The 25,114-nt window shown below is 42.5% G+C and overlaps 1 protein-coding gene across 1 annotated transcript; it reads right to left on the bottom strand.

Annotated features, from left to right (window-relative positions):
• Positions 1 to 5,733: 5,733 nt before the first annotated feature.
• LOC127656066 (toll-like receptor 13) lies at positions 5,734 to 9,959 on the bottom strand. The gene is made up of 2 exons (XM_052144226.1): positions 9,894 to 9,959; positions 5,734 to 8,980 (listed from the first exon to the last, which is right to left on the bottom strand). The coding sequence occupies exon 2, from the start codon at positions 8,905 to 8,907 to the stop codon at positions 5,971 to 5,973; it is 2,937 nt and encodes a 978-aa protein (XP_052000186.1). The 5' UTR covers positions 8,908 to 8,980; positions 9,894 to 9,959; the 3' UTR covers positions 5,734 to 5,970.
• Between the last annotated feature and the right edge of the window lie 15,155 nt (positions 9,960 to 25,114).

The following is a 25,114-nucleotide window of genomic DNA, read 5'->3' on the forward strand; positions in this document are numbered from 1 at the left end:
CTGGATAACCGACCGAATCAGGCATTGTTGGAGGATCACCGAGTGAGAGTAACCAGTAAAAGATAACATTAAAACTTTACAAACGCAAAACATTCATTTCCGTAGAACTTTCCTGTTTCCTTGGTTTAAGTTTAGCACAATTAAAACAATTTAACAGCATCAAAGTATTTCTCTTACCGTGTCTTTCTTCTGATTTGGAGCATGTGTGTGATCTGCGATCGACTGTCCACCCGTGAAGCACGTTGCTAAGCTACGGGATAGTAAAGTGTGAGTGTTTTTTTTATTGAAAGATAGAATGTTTACGGACACTTTAACCTAACATACATACTTATTTAATTCGAGGATTTGACAACAAAGTGCATGCAAACAAATGCATGTTTTAAATGCATGTTCCTGTTATGTAGTAGGCTCCTCAGTGAAGCTGATGAGACATCAGACCAGCAAAAGCTTACAAGATAATAAACCCAATGTGCCTAAGAAGTCCCACAACCATGCAGCGGACCAGAGGAAAGTCCTCTGGTCATAAAGCCAGTGCTGCAATGCAATTTTCCATATCAGCAACTCCACACATAGGTTGAAACATCTCAAAACCAGGAAGGAGTGGAATCAGATTGGAGGTCAGGAGAGAGGCAGGTCTCACACATGCCCTCATCACTGCAGAAAAGAAGGCAGTGAGAAATTGCAGGGTCACGACTGCCTCTCCAGACATTCATTCACCTCTTGTTCTAGAAAAGTGAGGGCATTTGCTAAGCCATTTTCTCCCCAGAAGCCAAGCATAATAACTGAAGGACACCTCAACTCCATCCAAGGCCTTTTCAGCCATGAGATAAAGTCCATAGATATTGAAGGGGTGGTAAGCAAATAAAGAGAGACAAGCAGAGTAACAAACAGAGAAAACAGTCTCTGTTACCTCCTCAGCTGCCCTCAGCACCTGATTCAGACCAAGATTGCACTCTTGATAAAGTACAGGAGCCACTACAGGAACCAGGAAACAGCCATTTCTGCAAGTGTGGACAAAGAAAAGGCCGTACGAGAAAACACCCAAATGTTTTCTCAGATAAAGAGTTGCAGTTCCTATTGGTTCACCTAGAGAAAATGGTAAGCATAATAGAAATGCCAATGCCAGGAAGGAAGATACAAATAGCAAAACAAGGCCAGATAATTCAAGTAACCTGAGAGGAACAGAACTTATGTTGTTCATCCTCAGAAATGTAAATGGCTCATCAGTTATGCCCCAATCCTACGGAAGCGTATTGCATTCACTTGAGAAAAAAAAAATCTACTCTGTTTTTCTGAATTAACGACTTAATTATCTCAGAATTACGAGATCATTTTTCATTAAAAAAAATATTGAGATCCCTCAAAATCCTGCCAGGAGCTCTATTTTAGCTGGATTGCATGGAAGTAAACATGTCCCGCCTTTCAAGTTTAATCCGGTTTTTTTTTTACTTTGGGTCTGAGACAATTTATAGAGATATATTTTAAACTTGGCCTTCAATACAAAGACATTACTGTCTATGACATTTGTAATACTGTCATGGCTGAGACACGCTTTGATCTTCCAAAGGACACTAATTACACGAGAACTACCGGAAGTCTATAACTAGAATGGCCATGGTCATTCTGACCGTTCATGCTAGACTGTACCAAATGTCATGTCATATTTACATTCGAAACTTCTATTGAGGTTTTAGAATGAAGCTTCTAATGTCTGTCGTCATATTTTATGGCGTCATCACCCTAAAAATTTATTGAATAAGATAATATGGATCAAATGGAGCGCCAAGCGAACGCAGATAGTCCTACATAATACGATCTTTTTTGTAATATATAATAGTGCTAGACTATATAAATACATAGGCCTATATATATATATATATTAGCTGCTAGACTGCCCCGGAAGGTGCGTGCCTCGCTTTGTGTACAGCAAGTTTTTTCCACCACAGTGAAAATGTTTTCGAAAGTCTAAACGCCAACAAACATGGATTGAGGCGGAATATTTCGTTAGATAAAAACATGTTGTGAATTTTGGAAATTATTACAGCTATCCTTTTTCAAAACATGTTGACTTTTGGACAACGCTCTGGAGTTATTGGAAATCGGAAACAATCCTATGCAGCCACCACTGGAATCAAAATCCATGAATAAATGAATCTGTTATATTAATAATAAACACCAGGACACGAAATTTTAATTCTAATGAATGTGAAAATGTATTAGTTCATCGACAACCACAGAATTTGCTATTGTAGCTGATTACAGATAGGCTACAAATGTGATTATTTATATTAAATTATTCTCCTAAAAGGGGGCCCCCTTTTTTGTTCAAGTGAGCCCACTTTTAGGAGAATTCGTTCATAATGATTTTACAGCATACTATTTTCATTATAGTTTTACAGCATGATATGTTTGCTCACAGTAAAACAAATATTGCTTTCTAAATCAGTTTTCCCACAGTTTAGCGAATGTTCATATTCTTTATTAACCGCTTTGGCCATTTTGGGTTAGGCCTATATGTGTTTCATACATGTCTAAGGTTTTTACTATGCATTGAAATACACTTTGGTGATGTTTTTATAAGATATTGTATTGATTTGTTTTTATTTTACAAAGAGAATAATTTAATATAAATAATCAAATTTGTATCTGTAATGCAGCTACAATAGCAAGTTCTGTGGTTGTCGATGAACTAATACATTTTCACATTCATTAGAATTAAAATTTCGTGTCCTGGTGTTTATTATTAATATAACAGATTCATTTATTCATGGATTTTGATTCCAGTGGTGGCTGCATAGGATTGTTTCCGATTTCCAATAACTCCAGAGCGTTGTCCAAAAGTCAACATGTTTTGAAAAAGGATAGCTGTAATAATTTCCAAAATTCACAACATGTTTTTATCTAACGAAATATTCCGCCTCAATCCATGTTTGTTGGCGTTTAGACTTTCGAAAACATTTTCACTGTGGTGGAAAAAACTTGCTGTACACAAAGCGAGGCACGCACCTTCCGGGGCAGTCTAGCAGCTAATATATAATATATATATATAGGCCTATGTATTTATATAGTCTAGCACTATTATATATTACAAAAAAGATCGTATTATGTAGGACTATCTGCGTTCAGCTAGCTCCATTTGATCCATATTATCTTATTCAATAAATTTTTAGGGTGATGACGCCATAAAATATGACGACAGACATTAGAAGCTTCATTCTAAAACCTCAATAGAAGTTTCGAATGTAAATATGACATGACATTTGGTACAGTCTAGTATGAACGGTCAGAATGACCGCTATGGCCATTCTAGTTATAGACTTCCGGTAGTTCTCGTGTAATTAGTGTCCTTTGGAAGATCAAAGCGTGTCTCAGCCATGACAGTATTACAAATGTCATAGACAGTAATGTCTTTGTATTGAAGGCCAAGTTTAAAATATATCTCTATAAATTGTCTCAGACCCAAAGTAAAATAAAACCGGATTAAACTTGAAAGGCGGGACATGTTTACTTCCATGCAATCCAGCTAAAATAGAGCTCCTGGCAGGATTTTGAGGGATCTCAATATTTTTTTTAATGAAAAATGATCTCGTAATTCTGAGATAATTAAGTCGTTAATTCAGAAAAACAGAGTAGATTTTTTTTTCTCAAGTGAATGCAATACGCTTCCTTACAATCCAGATGAAGCCAACAAGAATAACTCTGATATTCCAGAGTCTCTCAGAGAAAACAGAAATTCCACCTCTGACAGGAGAAGTGTTTTTATGAATATCCAAACATGAGGAAACCTCAACAATGGCAGGATTCCCTAACATGCAAGTTCTGCAAATCATCAATTAACTTTAACCTCCATGACCTCTCGATCTGAAATGGACTCTTGGACTGGTGCAATAGCAGGTAAGGTTATGTCAGTCTCTGTTAGGGAAGTTGTGAATAGGCTGGCTGCCTGCTTGTGCAAGGTAGTAGAGGTCCCAATTCCAAACCGTTGGTGCCCCCTGCTGGAATACTAGAGAGGCGCTACTGCAAACTTTACAAAAAAGACACGGCTTTCAGTTAGAGCATAACCAGGGGCGAAAATTCATCAAAATGTTGGGGGGCAATAAACATAACAATTCTCAAGAGCAATTTTTGAAGGGTACACCAAGTTTTTTTTGTTGTTACCCCGTTTGCATTTGTATTATTTTATTTCTTAAACAATTATTTTAAAAATATATCATTATTTACAATACACATATTTTAATTATATTTTAGTGGGGACAACCCTCAGATGGGGGGGTCCTGACCCCCAAAACATGGAACTGTATTAAAAACATGGAACTGTATTATGTGGGCCCTAATGTATTAAAAAATAGCAATTGATTCATTCATTTTCAGGGGTACATTTATATGATTGCCCTTTTTAGAGTTAAGGTGTCTATTTTGGTATAACAGTCATGTTTATTGACCTTTCTGCATCCCCAAACTATGGTATGCACCGAGATTATGTAGAAGAGGATTTTAAGCAGGACTTGGTCAGAGGAGCCTCCGTCAAGAAGCATTGGATGCAAGACTGGAAGACTTTTCCCCCTTCTGTTTAACTAAATGAACCACTACAATCCCACACAGAAATGGTGAGTCAAAATAATAAAGGTTAATTTCCCTCAGCACACAATTAATAGAAATGTGTAGGGTGACAGGCAATCTCCAAGGCCAATATTCAAAAACTTTACAAACAAACTAAATTTGCAGCTTGTTTTTCTGGACTATTTGACTATAGTACAAGCAAATTTGATTGTTCAGTCTTTGCAGTTTGACCAGTGGAGTGCAGCTAGGTTGTCTCAGCACTGCTTCCACATTCATTGCTTTCCACATTCATTTAACTCTCAACATAGGCCAGATTGGATTGAAATGACTCTCACTTTAGACACACCAGAGGGCATTTTATCCTCCCCATTACCTCTAGCAAAGGCTATTTGCCAGGATAAATGTAATCTAATAATTATTGATGATTAAGTTAGACATAGCACAAGTAAGAGGCAGATACACAGACTATCTGATTGCTGTCTTTAGATGAGTAACATGTTGTGTGAGTAACATTTGGGCCTCTAAACCTTCATCACTTGTCCATTTGAAATTGAAAGTTTTGTATACTCACATTATTTATAATCTAGAGTTTTCTAGTTTATATTGATATACGGATAACACATGTAGTATAAGTGCATGAAAAGAATGCAGTGGTTGGTACTTAAGATCAGACCAGTTTCTGTGCGGAACAAATATAAAAAAAACACAAAAAAAAAACACTCACACATTTGCTTTCTTTTAGTTTCATATGTGTATGGGGTAAAATAATAGTTGTCTTTACACCAGGATGCTGCTAATTTATTTTTTGATACGTTTATTTATTTATGTTCTACAACATGATTTTTAATTTAGTCTGTTTTAAATTCTGTATATATATATATATATATATATATATATATATATATATATATATATATATATATATATATATATATATATATATATATAAAGCTGAATGTGATTTTTGTTATTTAAGGAAGTGATATCCTTAAATAAAACAGACTGATCTATATACCAAATTTAATTTGTAAAATGTAATTTTTTATTTGGATACAATGTATTGCTGTGAACTTAAAATACAAAAATATGCAAGAACATGAACACAACTCTACAATATTCTTGTGAAAGTAAAAATATCTCAGCTATTTCACCTTTTCACATTTTCACCTCAAAAAGACATAACATTTCAACAATGCTTACTGTGAGTTTGTATCTTTTCTATTTTTATTTTTATTATTACATGCTTGTTAATATATAACTACAGTATTTTCAGTAATTCAGAGTAGATATTACCTAATGTTATATTTTAACCTGATTTTACCATGAAAATAGCTATTGAAGCTGGCACTGCATTAAAAAAAAACAAATAAACAACCAGTACAGATTAAAAATACATTTCCAGGTAGTAAGTCAGGGCATCAGGTAAAACGATTCATCATCTATATGTGTCACACCCACTTTCTCTCTCCTTTGATCATTCTCCTCCTTCAGCTTCTGCTCCTCTTGGCTTCCAGTGTTGCTGCTCTTTAGTGCTCTCTTTAGCTGGCTCCAAAACAGTTCTTTTGCACTGGCTGGATCGTAACAATTTGACCCAGGCCACTGCAAATAGGTCTTTTTAAGCATGACCTTCCTCATACGGTGGTAAGTGGATAGTTGTCGCTCAGGAATTGGCTCCAGGAAGACCAGCAAAAGCACATCTTGCATTTCTTGAAAGAGGCGGTAGCTGGCCAGCTGGATCTCCAGAGAGCACCATTCACTGCGAAGGAAGCTCTGACTGACCACGCAGATTGTTTTGCGACTACTGTATACAGCAGCCACAATGTTGTCAACAATATCACGGCCAAGCTCAAAGTCACGGTGATGAAGACAGAGTTGAAATAAAGAACCCTCTAGGTTTGGCAAAAGCTGTTCCATTACCCAATTTTCATCTGCTGAGTTATAGGAAATAAAGGCATCATACTTGTATATCTCCTCCTGGTCCCGTATACGTCGCCACTGTTCTCCAAACCATGATCGAAAGACATAGTAGCTGTACTTAAATTTCCAGTAAAGTCTGACATAGAGAAGTGGCAATAAGATTAATAAAACCGTGAATGTGTAAGTTGAGGAAAATAGGTAGAGTCCTAAGTCCAAATAACAGACATTGGTATCAAAGTTGTGAAAGTATGACCCTGAGTGGTCTTGGCATGTAATATTGTAAAGATATGGAAATTGGAGTCGCTTGTTGCTCTTGGTCCAGTTCTGTAAATCATTATTTTGGCAGCCACAACTGAGAGGACAACTACGTAAATCAATATATGATAGATTGGGGAGATTGTCCAGTAAGTGTGTGTCCAAAGATAGCATGGCATTGTGATTCAGATGCAGTACCTTAAGTCCTGTGAGATTTCCAAATACCTCTTTAGAGAAATATTTAATGCCCATGTTCTCTACAAATAATAACTTAAGTTTTTTAAGGTTTTTGAAAATACCGGGTTTTAGTTGGGCTATACCAACACATGAGTTATCCAGAGTTAAAAACTCCAAGTTTGTTAGGTCATCAAAAGTTTCAGCACCAAATCCAGAGATATGGTTGTAGGTGAGGTAAAGACTTCTTAAAGATTTGAGGCCACGAAAAAATGCACGAGGCAACACGGTTATGCCATATGGCTCCTGTGCATCAAGTTTCAGATCAAGAAGCTTTGTCAGATTTATGAATGGAGAGTGTGTACTTTCTGTATAGTACTGAATGTGGTTAGCCTGTAAATCCAGCACTTTTAGGGTGGTTTTAAGTTTCCCAAAGAGAATGCTGTCAATGTCTTTCAGACGATTTCTGTCTAAATAGAGATTGGTCAAGCTAAGTAGCCCATCAAATGCATGTGGTCTCAGCTGTGTGATCTTGTTCCCACCTAAATCTAAAATAGTTAAATTTGAAAGAGTATAAAAGCTATAGTTGAAAACCACAGCTATTTGGTTGTTGCGCAGGTTAAGTGTCTTGAGGCTGATAAGATCTTTAAAGCTGTCATTGTACACATCAGTCAAGAGGTTGTTGTCTAGACGAAGTATGATGAGATCTTTGAGCCCACATAAGGCTTTATGGTCTAGATAGGCAATTATGTTTATGTTTAGCTCAAGGTTTGTTAATTTGGGTGTATTTCTGAAGGCGAAACTACTGACCTGTAGAATACGATTGTATCGATAGCTCAGGGTTCTTAGACTGTGAAAAATTTTAGTTTTGTTGCAGGTTGGCAGTTTGGTAAGATGATTATGTTCAATCTTGAGACTTTTCAGTTGGCTCTGTCCATTCAGAAACTGCAAGCAGCCCGTGTTCTTCATCTCATTCCTTGAGAGGTCTATTACATCAGTCACATTGGGACAAAAAGATAATGTATTGTTTTTTAAATATTTTATGGAATTGCTCTGGAGGATGAGTTTAGATAATTGTTTCTTATTAGGGTGGTGGTGTTGCAAAAGAAAACACAGCGAAGATAATGAACGATCATCCTTCAATTTCAAACCAGAGAAGTCGATGTGCCAAGGTGGTACTTTAGTATAATTAAGAAGCTTTTTAGCAGAGACGTTAGTGAAGCGTAAGTGCAGGTACTTTATGTTCTCCAAATTCAGTCCCTGAAAAGCCTTGTAAGAAAGTCGTATATTGTCTGAGAAATCAAGCACTTTGACATACTTTAGGAAAGACTTGTCACATTCAAGTGTGTATAGTTTATTATCACTGAGGTAGAGGCTGGAAAGCGACTGTGGCAGACGGGTGGAGTGATGCAGAGTTGTCAGATTGTTAAAAGAAAGGTCCAGTTTTGTCAAGCTGGACAGGTTTGTTATGCTTTGAACCAAAATGGAGAAGTTATTCAGGTGGTTCCGGCGAAAGTCGAGAGTCTTCAGGTTTATCAAATTGGAAAACAGGAAAATATCAATATTACTGAGCTTGTTGTTTCCCAGGAGCAGCTCTGTGAGGTTGTGCAAGTCATCGAAGACATGTTGAAGAGATGATATGTCATTGCAGGACAAGTTTAAAGTCTGAAGTTTTGTCAGGTTAAGGAAAGCCTGTTCGTGAATTTTAACAATGTGGTTATAGTCCAGTACTAGAGAATTCAGATTGGGCAGATGTTGGAAGCTTCTATTCTGAACTTCTGAAAGGTTGCATCGAGAAATTGTGAGGTTTGTTGCAGTGGGAAACAGATCATCTACAATTGTAATTATATCTGTTTCTTGCCGTTTAATACATCTGAAGATTGTATGGTTTGAATCTGGGATCTCTATGCAACTTCTGAAACTGTAGCTGAAGGCAGATTTAAGAAAACATATACTTAATATTGCCCTCAGGATCAGTTTACGACATACAGAGTCTGCCATATTTTTTCATTAAAAAGTACAATTCCTCTTTTGCTGGCACTTAATCCGATATTTAGAGTCACAACACAGGCAGCTGGTAGAAAAGAAAGAGAGAAGAGGTTAAAATCAGTTTAAATTTAAACTAAATTTGGTAATTTGTACAATAAGGTTCCATTTGTTAACATTAGTTAACATGAACTATCAATACTTATTAATCATTTAGTCTTAGTTCATGTTAACTTCAACATATTGTAATATATTTTTCAGATAAAAATTTATATTTGTTGACATTAAGTAATGCAATATGAACTAACATGAATTGTATTTTTATTAACTAACATTGACAAAGAATAACAAATTATGTAAAAAAATATATTGTATATTCTTTCCTAAAATCTGGGTTACAGTGAGGCAATTACAATTAAAGTGAATGTGGCCAATCCATAAATGTTAAAATACTGTAGAATAGCCACAAGACATGTGAGTGAAATCAGGAACTAAGTCCCTAACTAATCCCTGTTGATTACGCACTTCTCCGACTCTTTCTTTTTGCCCTATTAACATCAACTTCCTTAAAAATTGTTACGAAAAAAAATCTAATTATTGAAATTATAAAAGTAAATATTTAGACACCCGCATGTTTACATGTAAATGCATGACATGGTTTTCTTCACAGGTTTCTGTCTTTTCACATGCTGCTGTTGCTCACAATACTGAGGTTAAAATACATACAGTAAAAGCATAACACTTGTCATGAATACAGTGAAAAGACCATAAAACAAAGAGCTATATCAAATTACTATGAAATCTGAATGGATTGCTCTCTACAGTCGACAGTAAAGAGAAATCTCGGACTCATCGCTTCCAAACCAATGAGCAATCCAAAATAACCCAAAGTCTCGTATCTGTCATTATTTTATTCTAAGTCATTGTGTTGATCATTCTGCTCAACAACAAAAAAAACAATAATTACTGGATTTAAATAGCTCCATTATTCAGTACCTTACCTTCGTGAAATCATTCCTGTTTCTCAGATTTTGCAAACGAATACTCTCACTCACTTTTAAACAGGGGATTCTCTTCACAGGAATTGAAAGAGGAACCAAATGGTTATAGGCCATATTAAATAAATAATTTAAATTAAAATATAATATAATGATGGTTCTCTAAGCAACTGGAACAGGAGTAAGTCATTTTATATAAAGCAAAGTGTTAAGGGTTGGATCATATTGTTTGTGTAAAACCTATTAGCCATTTCATTTATTTCAATACTCCATGTAAGGGATAACAATATCATATAGAGTACACAATAAAAGTTGCGTCATTTTCCTTCATTTGAATGGTTAGTATTCAACCCCAGTTCCTAAAAAGTTGGGACAGTATGAAAAATGCTAATAAAAACAAAAATGAGTGATTAGTAAATTATATTCACTCTTTGCTATATTGAAAGCACTACAACTAAACGTTATATGATGTTTAATTGTGAATTTCATTGCTAAAGAAAAAAGTACATTATTTTCAAATCAGATGATTGCAACACGTTCCAAATCAGTTGGGACAGTCGAGTGTTTACCACTGTGAAATATCACCATTTCTTCTTATAACACTTATTAAGCATTTGGGCACTGAAGACACAAATTTGTTAAGTTTAAAAAGTGGGATTTTCCCCCATTCAGCCATTATGCAGGTCTTCAGCTGCACAATTTTCAGGGGTCTTCTTCGTTGCCATATTGCGCTTCATAATGCGCCACACATTCTCAATTGGCGACAGGTCAGGACTGCAGGCAGGCCAATCTAGCACTTGCACGCTCTGCTTAATCAGCCAGCATGTGGTTTGAAGCTGTCCTGCTGAAAATTCAGGAACGTCCCTGGAAAAGATGGTGCTGAATGGTAGTATATGCTGCTCCAAATTTTTTTACATATCTGTTTGCATTAATGGTGCCCTCACAGATGTGCGAGTTACCCATGCCATGAGCCCTGATACACCCCTGGCCCATACAGACACTGGCTTTTGGGCCTGACACTGATAACAGCTATTTGGCACAGAGAACACAACAACGGCTGTGTTTTTCAAAAACTATTTGAAATGTGGACTCAGCAGACCAAAAAAACATGGTTCCACTGTTCGACATTCCATCTAAGATGAGACCAAGCCCAGAGAAGTCGGCAGCGCTTCTGGACAGTGTTGCTGTTGGGCTTCTGCTTTGCATAAAGTCTTAACTTGCATCTGTGGATGCAGCAGCGAATGGAGTTGACTAAAAAAGGTTTACTAAAGTAATCCCAAGCCCATGCTCATGATATCCATTACAGATGGATGATGTTTTGAAGACAGTGGGCCCTGAGGGATAAGTGATTACGTGTATTCAGAAGTGGTTTTCATCTTGCCCATTACTCTCTCAGATTTGACCAGATTCCTTTAATCTTTATTCTGTGCACTGTAGAGGGTAAAATGCCCAAAATCCTTCCAATTTGTCTTTGGGGAACATTGTTCTCAAAGTGCTGGATTATTTGCTGAAGCATCTGTTGGCAAATTGACAAGTCTTGAATTATCCTTGCTCTTGAAGGACTAGGCTGTTGGACACAATTTGCTGTTGACACGATTGCCTCACCTGTTTAACATCTCCTGTTTCACATTGCCTTATTATTTTAACCTGTCAAATTGTTATTAGTCTTAAACTGCCCATGTCTCAACTTGTTTGGAGCGTGTTGCAATCATCTGATTTTAAATTACTGTACATTACAAAAAAAACAATGAAATTCACAAGGTAAAACATCATATAATGTTTAGTTGTAGTGCTATCAATATAGAAAAGGGTGAATATAAGTTACAAATCACTCCTTTTTGTTTTATTATCATTTATCACACTGTCCATTATCCAGGATAATTGCAAAGATTTCAAACAAACTTCTTTCGCGTTGTCATTATGGGGTATTGTTTGTAGAATTTTGAGGAAAATAATGAATTTAATAAATTTTGGAATAAGGCTGTAACATAACAAAATGTGGAAAAAGTGAAGCACTGTGAATACTTTCTGGATGCACTGTATAAATTGGGTGCAGAGTTTTGTCAGACAATGTCCAAAAATTTTTTTTTAAACATATGTCAGCCACATTTTGTTCTGTATGTGTGCTGTGTCCTTATTTTTAAAACAAACTATGATTCCAGCATTAAAGGAATTGTTCAAAGAAAAATTGTAATTCTCTCATCAGAGTAAATTCTCTCATTTACTCACCCTCATGCCATCCCAGATGTGTGACTTTCATTCTTCAGCTGAACACAAATGAATATTTTTAGAAGAATATCTCTGAACTGTTGGTCCATACAATGAAAGTTAATAAGTGCCAAAAGTTTGAAGCTCCAAAAATCCAACTCAATGTCATGAAAAGTTGTACATAATTTACAAGTTGGCTGTTTTGCATGGTCTCGTAAGATGTTGTATGCATAAACTCTTACGACTTCCTCATGTGCAAATTCCCGGATGTCTAATGCGGAAGAGTGAGTTGTGTACACGATGCGTTAAGTGTATGCTTATTAGTTATTATGCCCTTACCCAAATCCCTTAGCTAAACTTAACCAATCAGTAGAGTTTGAAAACATGATAAGAAGCTGTTATGTGTGACAGAAGCAAGTAATTGTCGTGCGTTAAATAGAAACGATGTCCAGCGACGTAATTGGCTGTAGTGAAAGTCGTACGAATTCAAATGAGTGCCGTCACACAATATTATATGAATTAGCCAAATTTAGAAAAGTTGTACAAATCCTGACGATTCGTTGTGAAAGTGTGTTGCAAAATCACCCAAGTCAACATAAAAGTTATCAATAAGACTCCAGTGGTTAAATTTATATCTTCAGAAGTGATGTGATAAGTGCAAGAAACAGATCAATATTTAAGTCCATTTTTACAATAAATTCTCCTCCCTACTCAATCTCGACTTTTATTTTTTGTTTTTGTGTTTGTGGTGATTCACATTCTTCATGCATATGTCCCATTCTGGGCACGAATAAGAATTTCTATAAAAAATTTACTTAAATTGATCTGATTCACACCCACACCTATCATATTACTTATGATGATGAAAGAAATGAACTTTTTGGGAGAACAATTCTTTTAAGGCTCTGAGGCTTTAGCTTAAACAAACTTCTATGATTACTACCACATATTGTTGAGTATCAATAGGTTAACATGACTGCAGTTAGTATTGGAGTGGAAAATTACTTTTTAGATAAGATCCTAAAATCTACTTTGCCTGTGACATGCGTTTAATTATACAAGTGCAGAAACACAAAGCCAAAAAATATTGTTTTACAAATAAACCTTACATAAAATTATGAAGTATACAGAAAAAACGAGTGCTATGATTAAACTGACAAGAATGTTTGATCATTAAAACTGATTAACTATGTGGGAATGTGTCAGAACAAAGGGATGTTAATAAAAGGAGAAAGACTGTTTTACGTGAATCTGTTGAGCTGTTTGTTTGACTTAAGTGTTTGCACATCATTATCCTATCCAGTGGCTGAAGGTGGGGAAAGAAGGGAAAAAATCTCAACACGTCTTTATGTATTGTAAAGAAATATAATGTGATATAGTTTACACATTACAGTGCCCAGAAATCATTTTAAATGTGCTGTCAGTTGTCTTATGTTTTTGAAAAGAATTGTGATGTTATTATGTAAGTCTATGTCTTTGTTCATATCTTTGTATTTGTATTTTTTTTGTCTATATGTATCTATTGAGTTGTATATTGCATTAATAATAATAAAACAAGTTAAGCTCAATTGACAGCATTTGTTCATCACCACACATAAACAAAAACATTGTACTCATTCCTCATTTTTTTAAAAAAGAAAGAAAAAAAAAAAGACAAACATTGTGGTAACAGTGAGGCCTTTTCAGTGGCAGTGAAAGAGGCCAAATAAAAATATTAAAAATATACATTGTTTCAAAAGTATTGCCATAAGATGTAAACTTTATACGTGTTAACATGATTTTGTGTGATAACTCGCTTACTAACCTCATCTGTGTAAAGTTACCCAATATTACAACTTTGTTACCATGAAATATAATGCTGGAAAACACTGTAGGTGATTTTATCACACTAAAATCATGTGAACATATATAATTTATACCCCTAGTATCACATCTGATAGCTTTAAATTCATTTTCTGGTATTGTTTTGCAGGTTCAAAAGTCAGTTCCTCTCTCATAAAGAGCATTTTAACCACACACAGGCTTGCATAGCCCACCAACTTGCACAATGTCTGAATTTAAAAAGTTGCTCAACTGTTAACTTTCAAAACCACACAGTCCAGTTTCAAATGTATTGCACAGGAATAAAGTAACATATCTGAAACAGCATCATGGTTTCATTACCATCATTAGAAACAAGAAGTTCTGTGGTACATAAGCAATTGTTAAAATGTAGACCTATACAACAGATATACTGTGCAGACATTTCGGTTTACATTTATTTAATCTGTCATGCAAGAATAATCATTTTGACAAAGTAAATACAGGTCAATACAAATAATCAAAAAGTCACTTAAAAATGAAATGAATTGAGGATGTGTAAGTATAAATCAAAAAGAAAAAAAAAATGTCAAAGTAACTTCATTTCTGGTGTAATAAATGTTACAATGTTGATCTAAAACAGGCAGCCTAAGTTTCAGGAGTGGTGCCTGATACAAAGAGTTGAGAATGTGTCACAGAAATAGTGCCGCTCAGAGGTGAACAGGTTTATTGTAGGTCACAAATTAATTGCAGGTCTTGAAGACATTAAAGACATTACAGCATAATATTCTGTAAAACTGCTTTGAAATTATGTGTGTTGAGAAAAGCATAATACAAATAAAAATTAATTGACAAATAAATATGTCAGAATAGTAAACGGTTGAGAACAGTCATTGAAAGTAGATAAAACTTAAAATACTAAAATTATCAACTTACAATTTAATATACTGAAGTATACGTTCTATTCCCTTGTGTTTAACGTTACCAATCCTTCATAGTCTGCCTGATACTTTGTTGTAGTTCCTTTGCCTGTTTTGACCACGAGTTTACTTCTAGCCCTGTTAAGTCTGTTTGCCGATAGCCTGACCTTCTGCATGTGCTCTTTATTGGATTATTGCCTAAACTTCATAAACTGCCATACTGCACTTGCATCCTACTCTCCTGGTGATATTACCTGACTATAGTTTTATAAATATATTTATGAAGTATTTTCATGGCACAGTACTCAGCAGTATAGAGAATTTAATATCATATCTGTTCATGTTAAAACAAAAATAATATACAAAAAGCTGCTCTGAGGTTATGTAAATGCTGTATGTTGATTTACATATACAGACCGGGGATGAAAGTAACACCTTTTGTTTGAGTGCCAGTAACTCAGTGGTTGTTTGTGCTAGGTCTCTCAAATTTTTATACATATGTGGCATTCCCGACTGGAGGGAAACTTCAATTAAACCCGACTACGCCACCCTGGGGGAGAGCCAGGGAAATACTCCCAATAAAGGACACACAAGTAAGTTTTACCAATTGAAGGCAAAGAAATAAGCGAAAAGGGAGACGGGAGTATCATTACAAAGATATAGCTTTTATTGACACTTCAGTATTACTAAAACGTCTAGGTTACGTATGTAACCTCCGTTCCCTGATGGAGGGAACGAGACGTTGTGTCAGAGAAGCGACACTAGGGGTCTCTCGAGCGCCGATATTCACCTCTGAACTATGAAAAAAGGCCAATGAGAGTTGGCAACCAGTATTTGCATGTCCCGCCCCCGGACATACTGGTATTTAAGCGGCGCAAATACGGGAGTTCATTCAGGATTTTTCTGAGGAGCCGGAAATGGTCCGGCCACAACAGTGGCTCGGCTCAGCGACGTGGCAGGGGAGACACAACGTCTCGTTCCCTCCATCAGGGAACTGAGGTTACATACGTAACCTAGATGTTCCCCTTCTGTCGCTCTCTCCACGTTGTGTCAGAGAAGCGACACTAGGGGTCCACTTATAAAAGCGCCACGCGCTGAGCCGTGTACGTGAACTGCTGATACAGGAGCGAGCAGGTATTCTTACGTGCAGGACGACCAACTGTATCAGGCTGCAAGTACCCTTCCCCAATGCCCCATTTAAGCCATCAGGATTCCTTATCGTTACCCTGGAGGGGGGAACAAGGTGCTGGCCGCCAACCTGGGAACGGGCCAAGCCTGGCCGGGCCTCTTTTCTCTCTATGTTTCTCGCATAGAGCAACTTAGGCCGGGGCCCTTACACGCATTGAGGGAAGGGGGTCTTAGCCCTTATTCAGGGTGGAGAAGACCCTGCGGAGGCCACGCGTACCCGAGAGGGGAGGCAAGTTTAAGTGGCAAAAACCATCAGAGGCCTGACTTAGGGCCTATGTGGAAAAGTCGGTGCGGTGGTGGATCCAGCCTATAGAGGGGGGAACATACAGCACGGCAACCGAGGCAGCCGTGACTGCCTAAGGGAAGTACGGGAGTCCACTCGCCAGAGGGGACAGAACCGTGGCGTTACACACAGGGGGAGTCCGAAGGAGGCCTTACCTGTGGAGCACCTATAGCAGTGCAGGGTAGCTTGCGGTACTCGCAGTGGCTTGGGTCGGCGAGTTCCTCCGCTGAACTGCGACCCACGAGGGCTAGGGAGGAATCAACCAGTGTCCCAAACCTGAGATCTCCTGGGAATGAAGGCGCAATGTTTCCCCTGGTTAGGGGGAAGGGCGCTAGATGCAAGCGATTCACCCGGTCAGATCATGGGCGTGCCACCGAGAGAACACGGGACGATACTGACTCAACTCGGAGATTATAGAATCTCGCGAAAGTGTTCGGTGTTGCCCAGCCCGCTGCTCTACAAATGTCTGCTAGGGCAGTGCCCCTAGCCAGTGCCCATGAGGACACAACACTCCTGGTGGAGTGGGCTCGGACCCGCAAAGGGGGGGGCACGGCCTGGGTGTGATAAGCCAGGGAAATGGCGTCGACAACCCAGTGGGCGAGTCTCTGCTTGGAGACAGCATTCCCTTTCTGCTGTCCCCCAAAGCAGACGAAGAGCTGCTCAGAGCGTCTAGTGCTCTGTGTGCGGTCCAGGTAGATATGTAAGGCACATACTGGACACAGCAGTGAAAGGACTGGATCTGCCTCCTTTCCACTTTCCGTCTACCGTGTTGTGGTGGGCCGCGATAGCGGCGACATACACCTTGAGGGTGGAAGGGGACAGCCACCTCTCCAGCCTCTCCTGAAGAAACACGAGCACTGACCTAACTGCGCACTTCTGCGGGTCTTCGGCTCGGGAAGAACACCAGTCCGCGAACAGACGCCACTTTAGGGCGTAAAGATGCCTGGTAGAGGGGGCTCTGGCTTGATTGATTATATCTACGACGGCAGATGGTAGACCGGCTAGATCTTCCGCATCCCGTCCAGGGGCCAGACGTGGAGGTTCCAGAGGTCTGGGTGCAGGTGCCAGAGCGTGCCCCGTCCCTGAGAAAGAAGGTCCTTCCTCAGGGGAATTCGCCAGGGAGGGGCTGTCGTGAGGAGTGTGAGGTCTGAAAACCAAGTCCGGGTAGGCCAGTAGGGGGCTACCAGAGTGACTTGCTCCTCGTCCTCCCTGACCTTGCATAGCACCTGTGCAAGAAGGCTCACTGGGGGAAATGCGTACTTGCGCAGCCCCGTGGGCCAGCTGTGTGCCAGCGCATCTGCCCCGAGGGGAGCCTCTGTCCGGGCATACCAGAGCGGGCAGTGGGAGGTTTCTTGGGAGGCAAACAGGTCTACCTGGGCCTTGCCGAACCGGTCCCAAATCAGCTGGACCGACTGGGGGTGGAGTCTCCACTCTCTGCCGGGCAAGCTTTGTCTTGACAGCGCGTCCGCCATCACATTGAGGTTGCCGGGGATGTGAGTGGCGCGCAGTGACTCCAGTCGCTGCTGACTCCATAGGAGGAGACGACGGGCGAGCTGTGACATGTGGAGGGAGCATACTCCGCCTTGGCGGTTTATGTAGGCTACGACCGTGGTGCTGTCTGTCCTGACTAAGACGTGTTTGTGCCGAATTAACGGAAGAAACTTCTGCAGGGCCAGAAAAACAGCCAGCAGCTCTAGGCAGTTGATGTGCCAGCGCAGCGGGCCTCGGTTCCACCGGCCTGCGGCTGCGCGCCCATTGCACACGGCGCCCCAACCCAATTTGGAGGCGTCGGTCCTGACCAGAACGCGTCGGGACACCTGCTGCAAGGGTACACCAGCCCTTAGAAAGCAAAGGTCTGTCCAGGGTTTGAAGGTCTGGTGGCAGGCAGAGGTAACTTTTACGTTGTGCGTGCCGTGGCGCCATGCTCGTCTCGGGACTCGAGTCCGGAGCCAGTGCTGAAGTGGTCTCATATGTATCAACCCCAGCGGCGCGGCCGCCGCGGAGGATGCCATATGCCCCAGGAGCTGTTGGAAGCGTTTTAGCGGGACCACGGCGCCTGGCTTGAAGGAAGCGAGGCATTTCAGCACTGACTCAGCACGCTCGTTGGAGAGACAAGCTGTCATTGAGACTGAGTCTAACTCCAGACCGAGAAAAGAGATGCTCTGGACCGGGGAGAGCTTGCTCTTTTCCCAGTTGACCTGAAGCCCCAAACGGCTGAGGTGCCTGAGCACCTGGTCTCTGTGTGCACATAGTAACTCTCGAGAGTGAGCCAGTATGAGCCAGTCGTCGAGGTAATTGAGTATGCGTATGCCGGCTACTCGGAGCGGGGCAAGAGCTGCCTCTGTGACTTTCGTGAAGACGCGAGGGGACAGAGACAGGACGAAGGGGAGGACTTTGTACTGATACGCCTGACCGTCGAACGCGAACTGTAGGAAGGGTCGATGTCGAGGGCAAATTGAGACGTGGAAGTACGCATCCTTCAGGTCTACCGCTGCGAACCAATCTAGATGCCGGACGCCAGATAGAATTTGTTTCTGGGTGAGCATTTTGAACGGGAGTTTGGACAAGGTCCGATTGAAAACTCGCAGGTCCAAGATCGGTCGTAAGCCGCCGCCTTTCTTGGGTACAAAGTAAGGGCTGTAGAAACCCTTCTTCGTTTCGGTTGGAGGGACAGGCTCTATCGCGTCCTTTAATAGAAGGAAGGCGATTTCTTCACGCAGGGAAGGGGCATGTTGGCCGTGTACTGCGGAAAAATGTACGCCCAAGAAGGGGGGTGGAGACCTGGCAAACTGAATTGCGTAACCAAGTCGAATGGTCCGGTGCAGCCAGCGTGACGGGTTGGGCAGTGAAAGCCACGCCTCTAAACTCCGTGCTAGGGGCACCAAAGGGACGGGTTTTTTGGACGTACCCGGCAGGCCTTCGCAGCGGTGCGGAACAGGTAACGTGGCGTCGGGAGGCAACGTGGCGTCCCGAGGCTCTGGTGCTGAGAATAAACTCAAAAAGCACTTACCTTGCTCCGCGCACCCGGCAGGGGGCGGGTTCGTGACTGAGGAGGAGGTCTGATGCTGGCGTCCTCTGGACTCGTCTGAACCGGCCGGCCGGGGAACAGTCGTGGGGCTGAAGGCAGGGACACCGCGTCCATGGAGCCGGGACTGTTGAGGCCTGAAAGCAGAGTGCCGCGAGAACGGCATTTGCGGGCTATATGCCCCAGAGACAAAGGAAATAGCTCTTTTATTGAGAATTTGGGTACCGCAGCCCCCGTTAAGGGGTGCGGCAAATGAAAAAACAAAGGATTCTCCTCCCGGCCCTCCACCGGGGGACGGAGCGGTCTTACCACCTCCGGAGCTAACTTCTTGGACTCTGGGTGCGTTGTCTCAGGAGTGCCTGGGAGCCTTCCGGGTCCTCGAGGGGGTCCGTGAGACAGGGGGCGTGCGCTTCCCGCGGTTTGCTCGACGCTGGGGCTGAGAGCTGAGCCCGGGTTGAGGCGGAGCAGGAGCTTGTCTTCTGGCCGCGGGAGGACGCCCTCGGTGAGCAGACAGGGCATGGGCCGTGGCGGCAGGCTTGCGGCGAGGCATGATGTGAGAGATGGCCTCCGTCTGCTTCTTTACCGTGGAGAACTGCTGGGCAAAGTCCTCGACGGTGTCGCCGAAGAGGCCGAACTGGGAGACAGGGGCGTTGAGGAAGCGAGTCTTGTCGGCTTCACGCATCTTGACCATGTTCAGCCACAGTTGACGTTCCTGGACCACTAGCGTGGCCATCGCCTGCCCGAGCGCTTGCGCTGTGACCTTCGTCGCTCTCAGGGCGAGGTCGGTCGCTGAGCGCAGTTCCTGCAGCGTGTCGGGATCAGGGCCACCCCTGTGCATGATGCGAAGTGCCTTGGCTTGGTGGACCTGCAGGAGAGCCATGGCATGCAGGGCGGAAGCGGCGCGTCCGGTGGCGCTGTAGGCCTTCGCTGTCAGTGAGGAAGGGAGTACGGGGCGACCTCGCCAGGAGTACGGGGCGACCTCGCCAGGTGGTAGGGGTACCGGGGCATAGATGGATCGCAACTGCCCTATCCACCTGGGGAAATCGCCACGTACCCGTGGCGCGCTCCGCCGTCGAGGGTGGCGAGGGCGGACGAGCCTGTGGAGCTGTGACGAGTGGAGAGGGGTGCTCTCCACGAAGACGTCAGCTCGTCATGCACTTCTGGGAAAAACGGAACCGGGGGGGCAAGGCTGTGAGCGGCGCACAGACCCCAGGAACCAGTCATCCAGCCGTGATGGCTGTGGGGAGGATGGAGGGTTCCAATCCAAGCCCATGCTGTTGGCTGCCCGGGAAAGCATGTCGGACATCTGTGTGTCAGTCTCAGCCTGGGCTGTGACCTTCGTCGCTCTCAGGGCGAGGTCGGTCGCTGAGCGCAGTTCCTGCAGCGTGTCGGGATCAGGGCCACCCCTGTGCATGATGCGAAGTGCCTTGGCTTGGTAGACCTGCAGGAGAGCCATGGCATGCAGGGCGGAAGCGGCGCGTCCGGTGGCGCTGTAGGCCTTCGCTGTCAGCGAGGAGGTTGCTCTACAGGTCCGGGAAGGGAGTACGGGGCGACCTCGCCAGGTGGTAGGGGTACCGGGGCATAGATGGATCGCAACTGCCCTATCCACCTGGGGAAATCGCCACATACCCGTGGCGCGCTCCGCCGTCGAGGGTGGCGAGGGCAGACGAGCCTGTGGCGGTGTGACGAGTGGAGAGGGGTGCTCTCCACGAAGACGTCAGCTCGTCATGCACTTCTGGGAAAAACGGAACCGGGGCGAGGCTGTGAGCGGCGCACAGACCCCAGGAACCAGTCATCCAGCCGTGATGGCTGTGGGGAGGATGGAGGGTTCCAATCCAAGCCCACGCTGTTGGCTGCCCGGGAAAGCATGTCGGACATCTGTGTGTCAGCCTCAGCCTGGGCGTGCAAGCCCGAAGGCGGCAGCCCAGGGGAGTCCTCTGCATCAGATGCCGCGCCCTCCGATGTCGCGGCGAGCTCATCGGCTTCCATCGCAAGAGGGTCGGCTGACTGGCTGTGAGGCGAGTCGCCGCCGCCTCGAGCACGGACAGGAATCAACGAGCGTGCTGGGGCGCGGGTGGTCCAAGGGGGCATACCCGGCGGAGCTGCACCCGCAGCCATCCCCAAATCGCCTCCATCGCCAGCCGCATCATCCTCAATCCCGTGGGAAGAAGGAGCAATACGGTTGTAAGCAAGCCGCAACCGCAACGTTGTCATGGTCATGTTCTCGCAGTGAGAACATGAACCATCCACAAACGCAGCCTCGGTGTGATCGCTACCCAGACACACGAGACAGCGCCTGTGGCTGTCGGAAGCGGAGAGCACTCTACTGCATCCAGAAACAACACAGGGGCGGAAGGGCATCTTTATTAAGATGCGTCCTTAAAAGGACATTCAACGCCGCTGTGTTTTGCTCTTTTAGAGGAAATTACTCTTTTAAATAAAATCACTCTTTTAGGGAAAAAACTCGTGAGAGTTTTTAAATCTGCACTGTCAATGCGCCCAGGGGCAGGAATGCACAGCCGTGCAAACAGGAGAAAGCCACTGTTGTGCGCCGTGGAATCCAACAGTTATGCAGCAGAGGGATGATAGAAACTCGGTGTGTAGTATGCAGCAGTTGCAGACACGACCATCGGCTCCGAAGAAATTTTCTGAATGAACTCCCGTATTTGCGCCGCTTAAATACCCGTATGTCCGGGGGCGGGACATGCAAATACTGGTTGCCAACTCTCATTGGCCTTTTTTCATAGTTCAGAGGTGAATATCGGCGCTCAAGAGAGACCCCTAGCGTCGCTTCTCTGACACAACGTGGAGAGAGCGACAGAAGGGGAACTACATACAATTATAGGTTCTCTCTCCCTTGAAGCACAATAAATATTTAAAACAAATAACAATTCTCCAGGGCCAGGCTTAGCAGGAGCAAGGCAGGCCAGCCGACTCGAGAGATAATCCAAACCCACCTCAAATTCACGCCAAATTGTCAAACACCACACGCACCATAAAGTTGTGTCGGCATACTTAGCACACTTGTGAAACACACCACTGAATCACGACAACTAGCCTCCCCTGCTCCCCACAAAGACCTCACTGGCTCCTGGAGAAAAGAGAGACTCAAATTAGACAAGATTTCACAGAAATAACAATATACAAGAACACAACATACACCACATCCGGTATAATGTGACAGTGTGGGAAATACCAACCTTTAATAATCTGCCTCCCACACTATATTATACACATTTACTCAACTTAAATCAAAACAATAACCACAAGATAACGTCACACTGTAACACCATTAACACAGACAAAAACACAGCACAAAGGGGGAAACGAACTACACGAATAGGAGCTGATATGCAGTGCAGCAAACGCGAGGCGCTTAACTGGGAAGCCCAAGCGAGCCGCAAAGCATAACAGCGACAAGCAGCAGAATAAAATGCCCAGCAACACAGAGGCCAAATTAAAGATGCAAAACCAAAAGACAGAAATACCCGTAAGCAACACAGAGGCCAAATTAAAGAAACAAAAATAAAAGAGACAAAAACGCCCATAAGCAAAACAAAATGCCCGTAAGCAAAACAAAACAAAATGCCCATAAGCAAAACAAAACAAAATGCCCATAAGCAAAACAAAACAAAATGCCCATAAGCAAAACAGCAGTAGCGTCACATATAGTGTCTTCAGCTAGCGATTTGTTGAGGTTAAACTCCCCATGCTTACAGTTTGGTTGAGTAACCACCAGACGCAAAGTTGTATGATTGTTCACCACAAAAACCTGAGGCTCAGTGTACAGACCATCATTCACCCACCTGCTAAGGCTGCTGTTACTGTGAACACAATACAATAAATACCTCCACAATATGCGATCTAGAAAATGTAAATACCAGACATACCTGAAAGCAACCTTCACCGCAAACTCGCCACAACGCGCACGCCACCAGCGCCGCTCTATTAAAAATGGTAGATCAGCATTTTTAGCCTCGAGATGTTCACATCATTAAAGAGTGAGCAACACCTCAACCTACCTGAGTGGAAACAACAAGGAAATGCCAGGAAGTGAGGAAGCCAGACTCACCAGGACATGTATACACCCATCAAAATAAGGGTCCTTAAATGGTACGGCAGCTCCCACCTCATTGGGCTGCCAAAACCACACTCCAACCAGGCCAATAGGATGGTAAAATCACTTATCCTGCCACACATACATCCTTTTTTTAAAAACTTAACATTATCTGAAAAACTATTTCTGTGTTTGTGTGTGTGTGTGTGTGTGTGTGTGTGTGTGGACTGTATTCCTGAATGTTCATGTGTCACAGGTTCAATTACTGTCACAATTGTGGCAAATGTAGATGGCTGCCCCTGGAGTGCAGGCTTTGTGGGCCCAGAACTGACAGTTTACACACATGACCCACATTTCTTTTGGCTTCGAGTTTGCAAAGTGTTCCATGCAGACAATGCAGATATTCTCATCATCTGAGGTTTCAGAATCCTCTTGATCATTGGGCTTGGACCTTTTGCTTGTTTGCTTTGCTTTCTTCTTTGGACCCTTTCCAGACGGCAGGGTTATACTTTTTTTAATGGTCCTCTTCTTTGCTTCCTCTTCAAGTGCCTGTTTCGCAGGTGTATTTGTCAGAATTTCTGATTGCCTCTTCTTTCTCTTCCTACTGGCAATCTTCCTTGGTCCTGCTTTGGGAAATGGACAGAGAGCAGAAGGACTGAAACCTTTTTGAGCAGCTTGAGTTGAGAGGTCTGGCTGAGTCTGAGAAAAGGCTTGACCTGCATGGTCAACTGGGAAAAAGGCTTGGGCTGGCTGGTCAGCTGAGTTCAGGGCGATCTGTGTCCTGAGTTGGTGCATAGTCACACTCCTGGAAAATGTCTGGATTGAAAGGCCAGATGCCTGTACATCTAGGTGGTGGTGGTGTAGTGGTCTAAGCACATAACTGGTAATATGGTAATCAGAAGGACATTAGTTCAAACCCCACAGCCACCACCATTGTGTCCTTGAGCAAGGCACTTAACTCCAGGTTGTTCCTGGGGGATTGTCCCTGTAATAAGTGCACTGTAAGTCGCTTTGGATAAAAGCGTCTGCCAAATGCATAAATGTAAATGTAAAACCAGATTGTACATTGCTTGGCATGGCAGCATTGGGGAATGCAATCCTGAACAGGCTTGGGATGTCATATATTAAATTTTTTTTTTGCAGGATTCATTCTCATCCATGCATCACTGGCTGTGTTGATTAACTTCTTGAATGGACCATAGACGCTACGATCAAGGGGCTGTAGCTTATGAGAACAGTGGGGTGGGAAAGAAAGGAGCACTATCCCATTTTCTTTGCAGTAAGTGACTGCCTTCACTAGTATATATAATATACTAGTATATAGAATATAGCAAATATAATACAGCAACAAAAAACAAAAACAAAAAAAAGGATATGGTTAAATTCAGAGTAGGCGCTAACAGACCTCAGAGCAGTTTTGTGAAAAGTATAGAACCGTATGTCTGCGTAGGTCAGATTATTCAGTAGTTTCATTTTATAAATTCAAGATACATGACAGTAACATTCAGGCATAGCTTTAGAAAGCAGAGCCCCCCGTACTCGTGGCCCAAACTCACACAGCATCTTAATTTTTAGAAACAGTAAAAGGAAGCTGTGGGTTTTTCTTTAGTTTAAAACAAAACCACTTTCTCCAACTCCATTTCCTGTGATGTTAACTGTGATATCAAAGGAGATTTATAAATATCTATAAAACAAGACAAAATGGAAACTATCACAGAACTAAATCAACAGAATTTATTGCAA

Source organism: Xyrauchen texanus, chromosome 15 (genome assembly GCF_025860055.1).
Source record: "Xyrauchen texanus isolate HMW12.3.18 chromosome 15, RBS_HiC_50CHRs, whole genome shotgun sequence".
In the NCBI taxonomy this organism is placed as follows: domain Eukaryota; kingdom Metazoa; phylum Chordata; class Actinopteri; order Cypriniformes; family Catostomidae; genus Xyrauchen; species Xyrauchen texanus.

Coding starts and splice junctions, on each gene's coding strand:
- LOC127656066 (XM_052144226.1), bottom strand. CDS start 8,907: ATGGCAGACTCTGTATGTCGTAAACTGATCCTGAGGGCAATATTAAGT.